The sequence below is a fragment of the Eumetopias jubatus genome, unplaced genomic scaffold (assembly GCF_037043125.1).
Source record: "Eumetopias jubatus isolate StellerSeaLion01/CBP00866 unplaced genomic scaffold, mEumJub1_p1.0 scaffold_10, whole genome shotgun sequence".
Lineage (NCBI taxonomy): Eukaryota > Metazoa > Chordata > Mammalia > Carnivora > Otariidae > Eumetopias > Eumetopias jubatus.
In genome coordinates, this window is record NW_028274816.1 from 48,817,802 (window position 1) to 48,835,503 (window position 17,702).

At 37.0% G+C, this 17,702-nt stretch overlaps 1 protein-coding gene and 1 long non-coding RNA gene across 4 annotated transcripts in view; one reads left to right on the forward strand and one right to left on the reverse strand.

Annotated features, from left to right (window-relative positions):
• The window catches only part of ZNF529 (zinc finger protein 529), a 41,512-nt gene that overhangs the window by 20,209 nt on the left and 3,601 nt on the right, over window positions 1-17,702 (forward strand). For 2 of the 3 annotated variants that reach the window (XM_028090720.2, XM_028090715.2), the window contains 2 exons: window positions 11,531-11,625; window positions 11,899-12,025. In XM_028090720.2, coding sequence (XP_027946521.2) covers window positions 11,531-11,625; window positions 11,899-12,025 — 222 coding nt within the window. Of the gene's footprint in view, window positions 1-3,418; window positions 3,544-11,530; window positions 11,626-11,898; window positions 12,026-17,702 lie in introns of all 3 variants that reach the window. The other variant, XM_028090716.2, reaches the window with a different exon arrangement.
• LOC148163201 (uncharacterized) overlaps window positions 10,247-17,702 on the reverse strand; it is a 71,372-nt gene continuing 63,916 nt past the window's right edge. Inside the window, exons 5-7 of the long non-coding RNA XR_015769384.1 lie at window positions 17,531-17,627; window positions 12,381-12,711; window positions 10,247-10,990 (exon numbers count right to left, since the gene is read on the reverse strand). This is a non-coding gene — a long non-coding RNA (uncharacterized LOC148163201). The remainder of the gene's footprint in view (window positions 10,991-12,380; window positions 12,712-17,530; window positions 17,628-17,702) is intronic.

Genomic DNA, 17,702 nt, shown 5'->3' on the forward strand with positions numbered 1-17,702 from the left:
GGCTCCATTTTTTTTAATAACCGCTTTATTGATGTATAATTGACATACCATACAATTCACCCATTCACAGTACCGTTGTTTTATAGTATATTCAGATATGTGCACATATCACCACAACCAATATTAGAACATTTTTCATCATCCCAAAAAGAAACTCCTTACCCTTCTATTTTCCACCTCATACCTGAACCCTCAGAAAACACTAATCTACATTGTCTCTGTTTTTCCTTTTCTAGACTTTTCACATAAATGGAATCATTTAATATGCTGTCTGTGTCTGATGTCTTTCACTTAACATGTTTTCAAGGTTCATGCATGTTGTAACACGTATCAGTGCTTCCCTCCTCTCCATGGCTGAGTAACATTCCAGTGTATGGCTATACCACATCACATTTATCCACTCATGATATTAAGGACATCTGGGTGTTTTCCACCTTTTGATTATTACAAATAATGCTGTGAAGAATATTGTGTTCAGGTTTTTGTGCAGATATACATTTTTGTTTTTCTTTTCTATATGTCTACCCGTTAAATTGCTGTATCATAGGGTAACTCTATTTTGAACATTTTGAAAAACTGCCAGACTGTTTTTCAAGGTAACCACACTATTTTTAATTCCAATCAACGGCCTACATCCTTCCAACACTTGTTATCTGACTTTTTCTTTTTTTTTTTTTAAGATTTTTTTTATTAGAGAGAGAGCAGAGCAAGAGAGAGAGAGCACGAGCTGTGAGGAGGGGCAGAGGTAGAGGGAGAAGCAGACTCTTCACTGAGCAGGGAGCCTGACACAGGGTTCAATCCCAAGACCCTGGGATCAGAGAGAGAGAGCAGAGCAAGAGAGAGAGAGAGCACAAGCTGTGAGGAGGGGCAGAGGGAGAGGGAGAAGCAGACTCTTCACTGAGCAGGGAGCCCGACACACAGGGTTCAGTCCCAGGACCTTGGGATCATGACCTGAGCCGAAGGCAGATGCTTAACCAATTGAACCACCCAGGTGCCCCTATGCGACTTTTTCTTTGTAGATATCCTAGTAGGTATAAAGTAGTATCTCATCGTAGTATTTTACTCTAAAATATATTTAAATAAGATTTATCATAGTAACCATTTTTAAGGTTACAATTCAGTGGCATTAAGTATACTTACATTGTTATGCAACCATTGCCACCCATCTCCAGAACTTTCTCACCTTCCTGAACTGAAGCTCTGTACCCATAATGACACTTTTTGATTCCCGTTTGTTTTCCTTTTGAGTATGTCCTATAGATATCTTGGTTGTGGTTACCATGGGAAGTATGTATAACATCCTAAAGTTACAAAAATCTATTTTAAATTGACACCAACTTTGACCACATACAAAATCTGTACTCCTTTTCAGTTCCACTTTCACCCGCTTTAGAATAGTGAAGTCATGAATTAACATTTTTATGTATTTTGTACCCATTAATGTAGATATATAACTTTTTTATTTATGTATCTTTTATATTCTGTAGAAAACAAAAAGTGGAGTTATAAACCAGAATTACAAAAATACTGGCTTTTATATTTTCCCCTACTATTTTCTTTATATCTCCATATAGCTTTGAGTTACTGTGTAGCTTCTTTTCATTTCAACCTGAAAGTCTCCCTTTGGCATTTCTTGTACAGAATGTCTAGTGATAATGAATTCCCTCAGTTTTTCTTTATCTGGGGAAAGTCTTAATTTCTCCTTCATTTTTTTGAACAACAGTTTTGCCACATATAAAATTCTCAGTTGACAGGGCGTCTTTTAGCATTTTATTTTATTTATTTATTTATTTATTTAAGTAGGCTCCAGACCTGAGCTGAGATCAAGACCTGACTGAGCCACCCAGGTGCCCTTAATTTTTTTTTTTTTTTAACTAATGTCTGTGCCCAATGTGGGGCTTGAACTCACAACCCCAAGATCAGGAGTCATATGTTCTACTGACTGAGTCAGCTGGTGTCCCTCTTTCAGCATTTTAAATATATCATTTCACTGTCTTCTGGACTTCAGAGTTTCTGCTGCAAAATCTGATAGTCTTATGGAGGATCCCTTGTACATGATGAGTGTCTTTTCTCTTGCTGCTTTTAATATTCTTTGTTTTTCAGCATTTTGATGTTAATGTATTTTGGTGTGCATCTCTTGGGCTTTATGCTACTATTAGTTCATTGAGGTTCTTGGATCTGTAAATTCTTGTCTTCACACTTGGGGAGTATTTGGTATTGTTTCTTCAAATCACACTGTTCCTTTCTCTCTTTCTTTTCCTTTTGTGACTCCCCTCATGTAGGTATCATTTTGCAATGTCCCATAAGTCCCTGATGCTTCACTGACTTTTATTCATTTTTTTTTCCTTTTCACTCCTCAGACTTGATAATTTCCAATGAGCTGTTTTCAAGTGTGCTGATTTGTTCATCAGCTTTTTTTTTTTTAAGATTTTGTTTGACAGAGAGAGACACAGCAAGAGAGGGAACACAAGCAGGGGGAGTGGGGGAGGGAGAAGCAGGCTTCCCGCCGAGCAGGGAGCCCGATGTGGGGCTCGATCCCAGGACTCTGGGATCATGACCTGAGCCAAAGGCAGATGCTTAACAACTGAGCCACCCAGGCGCCCCTCATCAACTTTTTTGAGTCAGCTGTGGAATTTCAAAATACAGTTATTGGATTTGTCAGGTCCAGAATTTGTTTGGTTCTTTATTTTTTGAATTTCTATCTCTTTGATGATATTCTCATTTGTTCATGTCATTTTTCTAAATTCCTTTACTCTTTTGTCAATTTTCCTTTAGTTCTTTGAGCATATTTAAGATAGTCGTTTTAAAGTCATTGTCTAGTGATTCTGTTATTTCTTCAGTGATGGCTTTAGGGTATTTATTTTCATCTATTGATTGGATCATGTTTTCCTGTATCTTTGCATGCCTTATGAATTTTGTTGAAAACTGGGAATTTGATAAAACAGCTACCTCTCTCAGTCTTTGCAGACTGGTGGGGTAGGCCTTCACTTATTAGTGAAGTAGTGCATTAGTAGGGCATGTTCTGAGCCTTTGTATCAGCCCAGGGTGAAAACACAAGGTCTTCGTAGTTTTTTTTCCCCTAGGTATTTATTATGCCTGTGCCTGTATATGTGCCTTTGCTCAGTGTTCCTCATATACCACCTGCTTAATTTCTAGGGGCACCTGGGTGACGCAGTCAGTTAAGCATCCGACTTGGTTTCCCCTCAGGTCATGATCTCTGGGTCCTGGGATTGAGCCCTGCATCAGGCTCTGCCCTCAATGCAGAAGTCTGCTAAAGTTTCTGCCTCTCTCTCTCTCTCTCTCTCAAATAAATAAATATTTTAAAAAATAATGTCTTAATTTCTAAAGAATCTCACCCCATCTTCTGTGGGCCTTACAGGTTCTTTTGTATTTCTCTCCCTGTAATCTTCTGCCCCAGGCATCCACAGGTCTACAGTCCCCTTGCAGATTTTGTGAACCATGGTGCCTGCCACTGACTTCTGTGGCCCTTTACAGCCTAACATCTAAGCTGTGCCACTATTACCTGTCTGAACTCCAACTCAGGTAAAAGAGAGAAAAGTCTATTAGGCAGCCCAGAGACAGACTGGAATGTTGCAAATGAGTTGTATTGCTACTTTCAGCCAAAAGGAAGAAACTGTGAAATAGGACAGTTTTTCCTGACCATGCCAGCATTGGGGTAAGGGGAAGTAAAAGCCTCACAAAATTTCCTACTCTTTCAGTGTGGTTTTACTTGATTGAGCATTTACTTGTTGCTGTAGGTTTTAAATTTCTAAAACTCATATGAAAATTATTTTAGCCAATTCCTAGGATTTTTAGCTTTTTTGATTTTGTAAGGGAACAAGGATCTGGAGCTTTCAAGTCTGACATCTTGCTGCTGTCACTCTCATTGCAGTTCTGAAATGCATTTCCCTGATCACGATTTTTAGAATTTTTTTTACACATGCTTATTAACATTTGTATATCTTCTTTGGAGAAATGTTTATTGAAATCTTTTGCCAGGTATGTATCATTTACAAATATTTTCTATTCTGTAGATTGTCCTTTCAGTTTTTCCAGTAATGTTCTTTGATACACAAAAGATTTCAGTTTTGATGAAGCCCAATTTTTCCATTTTTTTCTTTTGTTAGGTGTGTTTTGGTGTCCAAGAATCCATTGCCAAATTTAAGGTCATGATGATTTACTCCTATATTTTCTATGAGTTTTATATTTTTAGGTTTACATTTGGGTCATTGATCAATTTTTAGTTCATTCTTACATATTGTGAGGAAGGGGTCTAATTTCATTCTTTTTGTAGGTGGATATCGTTTTCTTAGCACCATTTGTTGAAAAGACTGTCCTTTCCCCACTGAAAGGTCTTTGTGCTCTTGTCAAAAATCATTTGGGGCACCTGGGTGGCTCAGTTAGGCATCTCTTTGATTTTGGCTTAGGTCATGATCTGACGATCGTGAGATCCAGCCTGGAGTCAGGCTCCCCCCCAGCAAGGAGTCTGCTTGAGATTCTCGCTCTCCCTGTCCTTCTGCCCCCCCCCCCACACATTCTCACTTTCTCTAAAATAAATAAATAAATCCTAAAAAAAAATCAATTGACTAGAGATACATGGGTTTAATTTCCAAACAGTTCCATTCTGTTGATTAATATATCTAACATTATGGCAACATTCAGTTGCTTTGATTACGTTGGGAATTGCTAGTCTTCCAATTTTTTTTTTCCAGATATTTTTGTTATTTTCAGTCACTTACAATTTCATATGAATTTAAAAGTCAGCATGTCAGGGGCGCATGGGTGGCTCAGTCGTGATCCCGGGGTTCTGGGATCAAGCCCCGTGTCAGGCTCCCTGCTGAAGCGGGAGGCCTGCTTCTCCCTCCCCCACTCCCCCTGCTTGTGCTCCCTCTCTCGCTGTGTCTCTCTCTGTCAAACAAATAAATAAAATCTTAAAAAAAAAAAATCAGCATGTCAGTTTCTACAAAGAAGCCAACTGGGACTCTGATAGGGGTTACATTGAATGTGTAGATTGTTTTGAGGACTATTGCAATTTACTGTCTAGTAGTCCAGTTCATAAACATGGGATGACTTTCAGCTTAAGTTCTTTTACTAATGTTTTTTTTCTTAAAGTACACAGTTTGCATTTTTGTTAAATATTTCATTCCTTTGGATACTGTTATAAATGGAATTATGTTTTCCTTTTTTAAAAAAGATTTATTTTAGAGAGTGCACATGTGCACAAGTGTGAGTGAGGGTGAGGGACAGGGAGAGGGAGAAAGAATCTCAAGCAGACTTCCCGCTTGACCTGAGCTGAAATCAAGAGTTGGTCGCTTAACCAACTGAGCCACCCAGGCACCTTGGAATTATTTTAATTCAGATTATTATTGCAAATGTATAAACACAGAATTGATTTTTGCATATTTATTTGCATCCTGTGATCTTGCTGAATTCTAATAGTGTTACAGTGTTCTAGGGTTTTCTGTATATAAGGTCATGTCGTCTATTAATGGAGATTATTTTCCTTCCTTCTTTCCACTACAGGTGCCTCTTTTTATTTCCTATTTGTCCTTGTTACACCTCTAGAACAGTGTTGATTATAAGAGGCAATGGGCGGGTGCGTCTGGGTGGCGCATTTGGTTGGGTGTCTAAATCTTGGTTTTGGCTCAGGTCGTGATCTTGGGGTCGTGAGATCGAGCCCCTGTGGGGCTCCGTGCTCAGCCGGAGTCTGAGATTCTTTCTCCCTCTGCTTCTCCCACTTGTACTCTTTCTCTCTCAAATAAATAAATAAAATTTAAAAAAGAAGAGGCAATAAGGTTTATATATCCTTGTCCTGTTTTGATATTAGGGGTAAGATCACTATGTCTAATGGTAGCTGTCAATTTTATCATGTGGAGGTAGTTCCCTTCTGTTCCTAAATTCACTTTCTTGTCATGAAAGGGTGTTGGATTTTGTCAAATGCTTATTCTTCATGTATGAAAATGGTCATGTAGTTTTTTTATTATACTGATACAATATATTACATTAGATTAACAATCTAATTTTGGAATTCCAGGGATAAATCCCACTTAATCATGGTATGTAATTATTTTTATATGTTCCTAGTGTACCAGTGTTTTGTTTAGATTTTTTGCATCCATATTCATAGAAGATATTAGCGGTAGTTGCCATTTATTGTAATGTCTTTTTCTGATATTACTATCAAGTTAGTATTGGCTTCATAAAATGAGTGGGGAAGTTTTCTCTCCTTTTTTACATCTTGAAGAGTTGGTGAAGAATTAGTATTCTGCTTTAAATGTTTCATAGAACTTAACAGTGAAGCTATGCAGACCTGGGCTTTTCTTTATGGGTTGTTTTAAAAATAATTGTTTACGTGTTATAAGATTATTCAAATATTCTGTCTTCATGAGTAAATTTGAAAGTTTGTGTGTTTCTGTGAATTTATCCAGTTCATCTGGGTTTTCTGATTTCTTGTGCAATTGTTCATCTTATTCCTTTGTAATCAATTTTCATTTCTGTAAAGCTGGTAGTACTGTCCCCTCTTTCACTTATGATTATAGTAAAGGGAGTCTTCTCTCTTCAGTCATTCTAGATTACTAAACATTTGTGAACTTTTAAAAACTTTTCATAAAACTAGCTTTCAGTTTCATTTATTTTGGGGTATTTTTCCTATTTGATATCTTTACTCTTTTCCCAGTGACTTAAGGAGGGAGGTTAGATTTGACCTAGATATTTACTTTTAATTATAGGCACTTTAAGCTTCAAAAGTTTTCCTCTAATCATTAATTGCATGTCATAAATTTTGGTATGTTGTGTTATTCACAAGATATTTTCCAGTTTTCCTTTTCATTTTTGATGTGTTATTTAGGAGTGTTTTGTTTAAATTCCATATGTTTTTGAGTTTCCCATTTTTCTTTTATTTCTAATTTTATTATGGATAGGCAAAACCTTTTTTAAAAAAAGATTTATTAGAGAGCATGCATGTGCAAGCAGGAGGAGGGGCAGTGGGAAAGGGAAAGAGAATCTCAATCAGACTCTCAGCTGAGCACAGAGCCTGACGCAGGGCTCTCAGTCTCACAACCCTGAGATTATGACCTGAGCTGAAATCAAGAGTCAGCCACTTAACTGAAGCCATCCAGGTGCCCCAATAAATAAATAAATCTTAAAAAAATAAAAAGAACTTTCTATTTCTCCCCTCAATCCTGTCAATTGTTGCTTCATGGCATATGTGTTCATAGTTGTGTCTTCTTGTAGGCAGACCCTTTTATCAACATAGGTTTCTTTGTCTCCTGTAAGAATACTGACTTAAAGCCTGTTTGGTCTCATGTTATAGCCATCCAGCTCTTTGATGACTACTGGTATGCAATATACTTTTCCATCCTTCTATTTTCAACCTATTTATATATTTGGATTTGTCATCAGTTTGTTGTAATTGAATACAGTTACACCATATTTTCTACCCATTTTGCCAATTTCTGCCTTTCAGTTGAAAAGTCTAATCCATTTGCATTTGATAATGTAATAACTGAAGACTTGCTTCTACCAGTTTCTACTTGTTTTCTATATACACTGTATCTTCTTTACTTTTCTGTTCCATTGATTTTTTTTGTAGTTTATCATTTCACTCCTTTTTTATTTCCTATTCATTATACCATTTAGTCATTTTCTTAGCATTTATCCTGTAGATTTCAATTAAAAATTTGTATTTATAATGAACTAGTTTGAAATAAAACCACCTTTATTCAGGGGTCCCAAGACCACTTTCAGTTTCAATGATTTGCTAGAAGGATTCACAGACATCAGAAAAGCTATTGTACTCATTTTTTTTCCCCCCAGTGACAGGATACAGATTAAAATCATTAAATGCCAGATATTCCAGGGACTAGAGGTAATCTACCAGGAGCTGGTTAAAGGCCTACACTTTGCTTGGAATGGGCAGGGCTTAAACATTTCAGACCTGCTGAGTCAAACCTTCACTGTACAGCAATTTAGTTTTAATAGTATAGAAAAGTTTAGCTCCTATAACTGCTCCAATCTTCTTTTCTTTTTTTTTTATAAGGTTTTATGTTCACTCTTTTTTTTTTTTTTTTAAGATTTTATTTATTTATTTGACAGAGAAAGACACAGCAAGAGAGGGAACACAAGCAGGGGGAGTGGGAGAGGGAGAAGCAGGCCCCCCGCCGAGCAGGGAGCCCGATGTGGGGCTCGATCCCAGGACCCTGGGATCATGACCTGAGCCGAAGGCAGACGCTTAACGACTAAGCCACCCAGGCGCCCCTCCAATCTTCTTTTCTAATGTTGTTTTAGTCCCAGATTATATCTTTATACATTGTGTGCCCTTTAAATAGGTTTATAATTATGTTTTATGCAGGTCTTTAAAGACATTGCAAAAAAGGAGGAACAACAAACACAAAATACAGTATTATTGGATTATATATTTGCCTTTCAGTTGCCTTCACCATTGTTATTTCTTTTAGCTTTATTGAGATATTATTGACATGTAACACATTAGTTTTAGGTGTACAACATGATTTAATATATGTATATATTGCAAAATGATTACCAAAATAAATTCAGTTAACATCCATCACCTTCTGATAACTTTTAAGATTTACCATTTTAGCCACTTTCAAACATACAACACAGTATCAAGTATAATTACTATGCTATACATTAACATCCTCTTGGCTTACTTTATAATTGGAAATTTGTACCTTCCTTGACCACATTCATCCATTTTGCCCACCCACATTCCCCCTTCCCCCGCCGGAAACCACCACTATGTTGTATCTGTGAGGTTGTTTTGTCTTTTAAGTCTTAATTCCAGATATAAGTGAGATCATTGAGTATTTTTCTTTCTCTCATTTACTTCAGCTAGCATAATGCCCTCGAGGTCAATTCAAGTAGTTGCAAATGGCACAATTTCCTTACCTTTTTATGGCAGAATAATATTCCATTCTGTATACACACCAAATTTTCTTTAACCATTCAACCATCAGTGAACATTTAGTTTGTTTCCATGCCTTGTGTATTTTAGATAATGCTGCAGTGAACATATGGGGTGCAGAAATCTTTCTGAAAGCTTTCATTTCCTTCAGATAAATACTCAGAGGTGGAATTGCTTAGATCATACGGTGGTTCTATTTTTAAATCTTTGAGGAACCTGCTGCACCGTTTACATTCCCAACAGTGCAGAAGGTTTCCCTTTTCTCCACATCTCACCAACACTTGTTACTCATTGTCTTTTTGATAACAACCATTCTAACAGGTATAAGGCAATATCTCATTGTGGTTCTGTATTGCATTTCCATGACGATTAATGATATGGAGCACCTTTTCATGTATTTGTTTACCATTTATATTTTTGGGGAAAATGTCTATTCAGATCCTGACCATTTTTTAATTGGATTAGGTCTTTTTTTATACTGAGTTGTATTTAACCCTATGGGGTTAAATATAGGATTAGAGATATAGGATTTGCACCTATTTTTAGTGGTTGATCCAGAGCTTAATGTATATATCTAATGAGAAACAGCTTTCCATATATACTAAAATCCCATGAGATAGAGAAGTGTTACTTGTCTTTTAAAAAGTATGAGAACAAAAAGGGGAACCCTCCTACACTGTTGGTGGGAATATAACTGGTGCAGCCACTCTGGAACAGTATGGAGGTTCCTCAAAAAGTTGAAAATGGAGCTACCCTATGATCCAGCAATTGCACTACTGGGTATTTACCCCAAAGATACAAAGGTAGTGATCTGAAGGGGCACCTGTACCGCAATGTTTATAGCAGCAGCATCCACAATAGCCAAACTATGGAAAGAGCCCAGATGTCCGTCGACAGATGAATGGATAAAGAAGATGTGGTGTATATATACACAATGGAATATTACACAGCCATCAAAAATTGGAATCTTGCCATTTGCAGTGACGTGAATAAAACTAGAGGGTTAACACCCTTATTTTGCTGAGCAAAATAAGTCAATCAGACAATTACATGATCTTACGGATATGTGGAATTTAGGAAACAAAACAGGATCATAGGGGAAGAGAGGAAAAAATGAAACAAGATGAAACCAGAGAGGGAGACAAACCATAAGAGACTCTTAATCATAAGAAACAATCTGGGGGTGCCTGGGTGGCTCAGTCATTAAGCATCTCCCTTTGGCTCAGGTCATGATCCCAGGCCCCGCATCAGCCTTCCTGCTTGCTTTTCCCTCTACCACTCTCCCTGCTTGTGTTCCCTCTCTTGCTGTGTCTCTCTCTGTCAAATAAATAAATAAAATCTTAAAAAAAAAAAAAAGAATCTGAGGGTTGCTGGAGGGGAGGGGGGTGGAAGGATGGAGTGACTGGGTGATGGACATTAAGGAGGGCATGTGATATAATGAGCACTGGGTATTATGTAAGACTGATGAATCACAGGCCTATACCTCTGAAACCAGTAATATATGTTAATTGAATTTAAATTTTTAAAAAAAGTATGAGAACAAAAGAAAACCTGTAATATATCTATGCCTTTTGTTATCTTAATCTTATAATTTTCAGTAAGCTCTACAGCCAGCATGGTGCTCGAACTCACAACCCCAAGATCAGAGCCACATGCTATGCCTACTGAGTCAGCCAGTTGCCCCTTATTTACTGTTTTTTATTTTTCTGATTTGATATTGTGGATTTGAAGTACCATATATTCATTTACTTACCAATTTGGCTTTGCTTTTACCCACCTCCTTTGTGTTATTAGCAGAAATACTATACTTTTATATGTTATAGGCCCAATAATATATTATTTTATACAGTTGATATTCAAAATGGTTAAGTGAAAGGGGAAAAAATATACGTACATACTGCCTGTGAAAATCAAATACTCACCTCCAGTGAGTCTTTCAGTCTTTTACCAAAACTTTGCTGTTTTTGAGAATGTCCTTAGGCTTGAACTTTCCATAGTTACGAGTGAAGTAATTTCCTTTGGAGAGGGAGATACAGGTCTCTCGTCTATGGCCTGCTTCTCCCCCTGGATAGAATCACAGAGCCACAGGTCTAGTGCTTGGGACAATAGCATGCTTCACTCTGAGTCACACCTCTGCTTTTAGGAACTGAGTACTTGGTAGATTGGGGGTGGCGGGGGTACAGCAGCCAGAAGTTGCAATTTGCTCTCAGCATGATCCATGGCAGACAACTGGAACCCCGGTATTCTTACCACTGCCACACCCAGGGCACGTATTACGTTTTGTGTTTGGCTGCTAGACAGAAGAAAATCTATCCCTTAGCTGCATTTTCCTAAGCAATAGGCATATGGGGGCAGAATGAGAAATGTTGATGTCCTCCTCCTCCCAGGAAGGTGGCCATCTATCTGGGAGCATGGGTTGATGAGTGGTGAGGAAGCCCTGACTGTACCAATATGGAATAGAGTATTTTTCTCACTCAGATGGGATGAACAAGGAATGGTTTTGTTCAGATACCATAGAATTTCAGCTTGTAATCAGTTTTAGTAGATTTTCTTGAACAAATTTTTTTTCATTTGCTATATATTTTTATATATAATTTTCACCAGTTTTGATGGAGGAGCATGTCATCGGAGTTCCTCACACTGTCATGGCAGAAATGGAATTCCCAGAGCAATTCTTTACAGTTCTAAGCATGGATCATGTAAGTTGCTGGATCTGTCTCCTTTGTGAACATTTCCTTTTTCTGAACCTTCCTACCAAATAGAGCCTGCCCCACATTCCCATAGTTTTTCACTCTCTAGTGAGAGTTGGAACCACACATAACAGTATAACTCCTGTGTGCCTATCTGTTCTCCAGATCTTCTACCGCAGGCCTACCAGGTTACTGTTTAGTCTACCTGCCATAATGCAATTCTTTTCTTTTTTCTCAAAAATATTTCCTTCAATTTCATCTATATATGGTTTGTTGTTTCAGGAATTGGTGACATTCAGGGATGTGGTCATCAACTTCTCTCAAGAGGAATGGGAATGTCTGGATTCAGCTCAGAGGGACTTGTATTGGGATGTGATGATGGAGAACTATAGCAACTTGGTCTCACTGGGTAAATTTATCTGCTTCATATAATTTAGAATATGTGCTATTGAATATCAGTTGCTTTTTAGTAAACCCAAGGCTATCTTTTAAGAAAGTAGGTACCTGTCCCTCAAAAAAAAGGTTTATGAAATGCTGAGCCTTAGGTTTCATAGACGTGTTTGTACACTAAGAATTCTGCAGCAGAATATTTTTAAACATTTGCAGTTTTTGTAAGCTATATTTTTGTATATTTAATTGCTATTTTAAAATTTTAATGCATTTTTGGCTAATTACTCCTGTTTTCAAAACAAAACATGCATGTAATTGAAGTAAACAAATGTAAATAAAAAACAGGTTTTGAAAAAAAAAAAAAAAGTAGGTACCTGTTTCCAGAGGCATGGTTGAACATTGGGTTAGAGATGACACCTCCATTAAGCACATTCATCATTCTTCATGATGTTTGTATCTTCTCAGTCCCTTCATATTTCTACTTTCCCTGATACCCAGGGAGTTTAATTTGAATTTTAGAAGACATACAGCATAGGGAGCCTGGGTGGCTCAGTCGTTGGGCATCTGCCTTCAGCTCAAGTCATGATCCCGGGGTCCTGGGATCAAGCTACGCATCAGCTTCCCTGCTCCACGGGAGGCCTGCCTCCCCCACTCCCCCTGCTTGTGTTCCCTCTCTCCGCTGTGTCTTTCTCTGTCAAATAAAATCTTAAAAAAAAAAAAAAAGACATATAGCACATCCTTTGAGATAGCTCTTATATTGGGTTCTAAGTCAGAATTGCTACAAATGCTTTGCTATTTTCTTTCCCACCTTCTTGAAGAGTAGCTAGGAAACTGTGTCCTGATTTGTTATGATTATTAAAAGAATGCATAATTTATATGTTAGATGGATAAACAGAATTCATGTTCATTGCCTCACATCTATTGTCTTATACCTGTTTTGTGGTTAAAGAATTTCGCATTTAACATTTGTCAGTATTCCAGCAAGGGTCTTTTAATGTTTTAGAAAGCTACCTGTTTTCCTGTCAGATCACATAGATCTTGGCATGTACCAGGCCCTATTCTAAGCACTTTTAATATATTGAATCTTTTAATTCTTCAGTAACCCTATGACATGAATACTTGTATTATTTTGCTAAGGCAAAAAGTATTTAGGCAACTTCTCCAGGGTTACACAGCTAATTAGTATCAAAAGGAGGCTTTCTTTCCAAGTAGTCTGACACAAAAGCTGATGTTGTTAACTGGTACAATAAATTGCCTCACAAGACAAAGAGTTGGAATGGGTTTGAATAAAGATCTCTTTATATAATTCTGTGGTCACTCTAAGGTGAATGGTCTTTCAGTCTCCTCACATTTCTCTTCTCTGAAATCTATCAGTATCATTTCAACTTCATTTATCAAAACTTAACCAGTTCTCTTAAGTGTTCTATATAATTGTAGTTCTTTTTTTTATACCTTATGTTACATTTCTTTGTCGTAAGCAGGTTGTTCCATTTTTAAGCCATTTGTGATCACCTTATTGGAGGAAGGGAAAGTTGTTCTGGAGGGTTGTAAGGGATATGACAAGAACAGAGGGCCAGGTGAGTGAGGGCTGGTAAGAGAGGGAAAGCCATCACAAGAGTAAAAAGCCCAGCTTCTCGGGGAAGCGGTGGGTCCTTGTGATGTTTTTGGGAAACTCCCTTTAAAACCCTGTGGAAAAAAGCCCAACACTTTGGGAAGCCAGTTAAGGTCTTTCGTAGTGCAACCAACATTTTTTCCATGTTGCTTTCTATTTGGATTTATATAAATTCTCTTGACAAAAAACCATGGGCATTTATATATTTAACATTTAATCATTGTCTACACTGAGATAAATATTATGGTAGCCCTATCAGTACAATGGTGAGGAAAAAATGATACAGTTCTTGCTTTATGAAATTGACTAGTGAGATGTATAATAAACAGGAAAACAAATAATTAGAAAATGTATCATATATAGTGGTAAGTGCTATAAAGAAAAGTAAAAAACAACAAAGGAATAAAGAATGAGGGAGAAAGCAAATTCACACAGTATGGTCAGAAGGATAGCTCTGAGGGGCGCCTGGGCGGTTCAGTCGGTTAACCGTCCTACTCTTGATCTCACCTCACATTTTGATCTCAGGGTTGTGAGTTCAAGCCCCGAGGGAGCCTACTTAGAAAAAGAAAAATCTCTGTGGTCTTAGCTTGTCATTCTATGAATATATTGTTCCTTATTAATAATTTGCCTAATGATTTTTACAATGAAAAATCTTCATTTAGATCAGTGTTTTCTTCTAAGTCCCTCATTCCTTCTGCATTTATTGGTTGCCCTCATGTTCTGTTAACAGCAAGAGTGTTTATGTTCTTCCTACGATTGTAACTGATAAGCGACTTAAAATGGTGCATCTGAAATTTTCTTTCTCTTGTTTGTCTCATTATGGTTTTTTTTAATTGGTTTTTGATTCAGTTTACTTTAGCTCACCAGTCTTAGTTCTTGATGCCCAGTTGTATGGATATCAAGAAATTTCTTATGGTGATTTTTGTGTATCTCTGACTCAGTCCTTTAATCTTTAAATTTATTCTTGCTTTTTGAGACTTTCCCAGCCTCACCCTATACCTTCCCTATACTGGACCAGACACCTGAATTGGCGAAAAGTGTGTTCTTCTGGTCTTTTAAGTTGTGTGTTTCTGTTGTAGTTAAAAAAAAAAAAATACTAGGTATTAATTTTACTTATTTACTTAGCATATTTTAGTACACAAAGGTTTTTTCCCCTTTTGATTCTTTGTATAGTCAAATGGTGGTCTCCCTTAGCTCCTTCAGGTGATTTGTATGTCCAATAAGAATGATGCAACAGTTAAAGCATGTCTCCATGCCTTCCATCCTCACACCATAGTAGTGTGTCTATATTCAGATTTCTTGCTTTCTGTCACAACAATCAAGGGCACATCTCCCTTCCCTACACCAGATCATGAGTTGGGTCTTTCTTTTAGGAGCCCTAGCTCGTTACATGTTTTACTACCACAACCTGAGCAATGGGCCTGCTTATGATTTTTTGTTTCATGGGAGGTGAGTCTCTAACAGTTTTATCTGTCTAGCAAATTGGTCTTTTTCAATTTTTATGGCTCCTGGGGTTTCTAATATCTATTTACCTAGAAAATAATTCACCCTTTTCATTCAGTAATTCAACATTTTCAAATTGATTAGCATAGCAGTCTTAAAACATTTTAGAAAATACCTTCTCTGATGGTTTTCTCTTTTATCATTTTTTGTATTTGTTATTTATATTTCTTCTGTGTTTTCTAGCTATATCTGATTCTGTATTTATTGAATTCCCCCCTCACCTTTTCTTTAGGTCACTTTGTTGTTTCCTATCTTCTTGATTGGCATGTATACATTACTTATTTTCATTTTTTCCTTATTAACATAATCGTTTAATCATTTAAATCCTTACTTTTTGTGTGACTAATGCTGACTTCCATAGATTTTAATATGTAATACAGTTGACCCTTCAACAACACAGGTTTAAACTGTGTGGGTCCACTTAAACGTGAATTTTTTGATAAAGGTAGTACAGTACTGTAAATTTTTTTTTTTTAAGATTATATTCACTTGACAGAGAGAGCAGAAGCAAGGGAAGCAGCAGGCAAAGGGAGAGGAAGAAGCAGGGAGCCCGATGCGGGGCTCAATCCCAGGACCCTGGGATCATGACCTGAGCCTAAGGTAGATGCTCAGCTGACTGAGCCCTCCAGGTGCCCCTCTTATGTTTTTCTTAACATTTTTTCTTTAGCTTACTTTATTGTATGAATACAGTACCTAATACATATAGCATACAAATATGTATTAATCAACTGTTACTGGAAAGCTTCCAGGCAGTAGTAGGCTATTAATAGTTTGGGGTGAGTCAGAAGTTATATGATGATTTTTGATTGTGCAGGGCAGTGGCACCCTAATCCCAGTTTCAACGGTCAACTGTATTTTCAATGGGATCATTCTCAGAGATTTTTGTAATTTCAATTACATTTCCACATTTGGTAGAAAGTTTTTCCATTTCTAGGTAGAAGTGCTTTTTAATTTACTAATACTGGCATTCATTTACAATTTTATTCTAATCAAATAATGATTGCATTATTATACCTTTGTTACTTATAACATAATTCAGTCACAGGAATTATTTTTGCCCTGTATCATGGAATGTTTAGCATTCATTTTGGATTTTCCTCAGGTTATCCCTTCATCTAATTGCCAATCTCCAGCCAATGTTCAACAGATTGTTTTTTACAAAGTTCCTTCCATTCTTGCCCACCTATACCACCTTTTCCACATCATTCTGTTAGCTTTTTCCCCTTTCAGAATTGCATAAGCTTTATAGTATGATTTATACATACTATAATATCAAAAATACTCTGAAACTGCCTTGCAGAGTATAACAATCATTGACTTTGAGTACAGGAAAATGAAAGAGCATGAAGGAAAATTAAAATATAGACTAGGATTTCAGTAGGATAGATGTGTGATAGTGAAAAAGCTAATGAAGAACAGTAAGTAAAATTCCTCATCTTTATTGACAGGTGGGGTAAAGAAAATCATGGTTATGCACAGCAGGGAATTAACAGCAGTGATGGAGACAGTATGTGTAAGTGGAGAGTCAATTAGAAAAAATTATTCATAAACACTACTTGTGTGTGTGTGTATAAATCAGTGCAGTATAGTGTGAAGGTTGGAAGGAATGGAGGCATACTTAAACTATTGCATCATTCTTATATGTATATAACTGTTCTGATGATCAACTGTGTTACCCAGTGACTGATCTTTATAATATTTCCTTTTTGTCTTAATTAGATTCTTTTCATCCAGTGATTTAATTTCCCTGTAATTATCAACTTAAATGTCCTTGGGGCTTGTTATTCAGTGGCATATAATGATTATATTTCTCCTTTTGGAATTTAAGGAGTAAGGCTAAACAGCGTAACAGCAGAAGATTACTGAATACACAACTGAAAAAAAATAATGTGAGGCAATTAGAGCAACTAGATATTGGAACAGAAACATAAATATGAACTTACAATCAGTACCTCATTTCTGAGGATAGTAACTTAGATCTGGACGGTAAAATGTGGGTGGTATATAAGTGGTATATAAAGAACCCATTTCTAAGCAATGAAACATCCTGTGGGTGGAAATTATATTTGTTGTAAGAGGTCAAAAAAAGATTAGGTGAAAAGGGATAATGGATTAAGATGAGGTCTTACAAGTACCTTGTTATCCACAATAAAGTATTTGGATTCTCTTGTTAAAAAAACAAACCAGGGCGCCTGGGTGGCTCAGTCAGTTAAGTGTGAGCCTTTGGCTCAGGTCATGATCTCAAGGTCCTGGGATTGAGTCCCATGTCGGGCTCCCTGCTCAGTGGGGAGTCTGCTTCTCCCTCTCCCTCTGCTGCTCCCCCTGCTCATGCTCTCTCTCACTTCCTCTCTGTCTCAAATAATAAAAATAAAATAAAAAAATCTTAAAAAAATAAAAAAAGAAACCAACCTCAGGTGCTTGGGTGGCTCAGTCAGGTAAGTGTCCGACTCTTGATCTCAGTTCAGGTTCTTGATCATAGGGTCGTGAGTTCAAGCCCTGCATTGGGCTCCCCAACAAAAAACAAAACCAAAATTGTTAGTATGTATAGATGATCAAATTACAATCTGCATTAGCTATATCT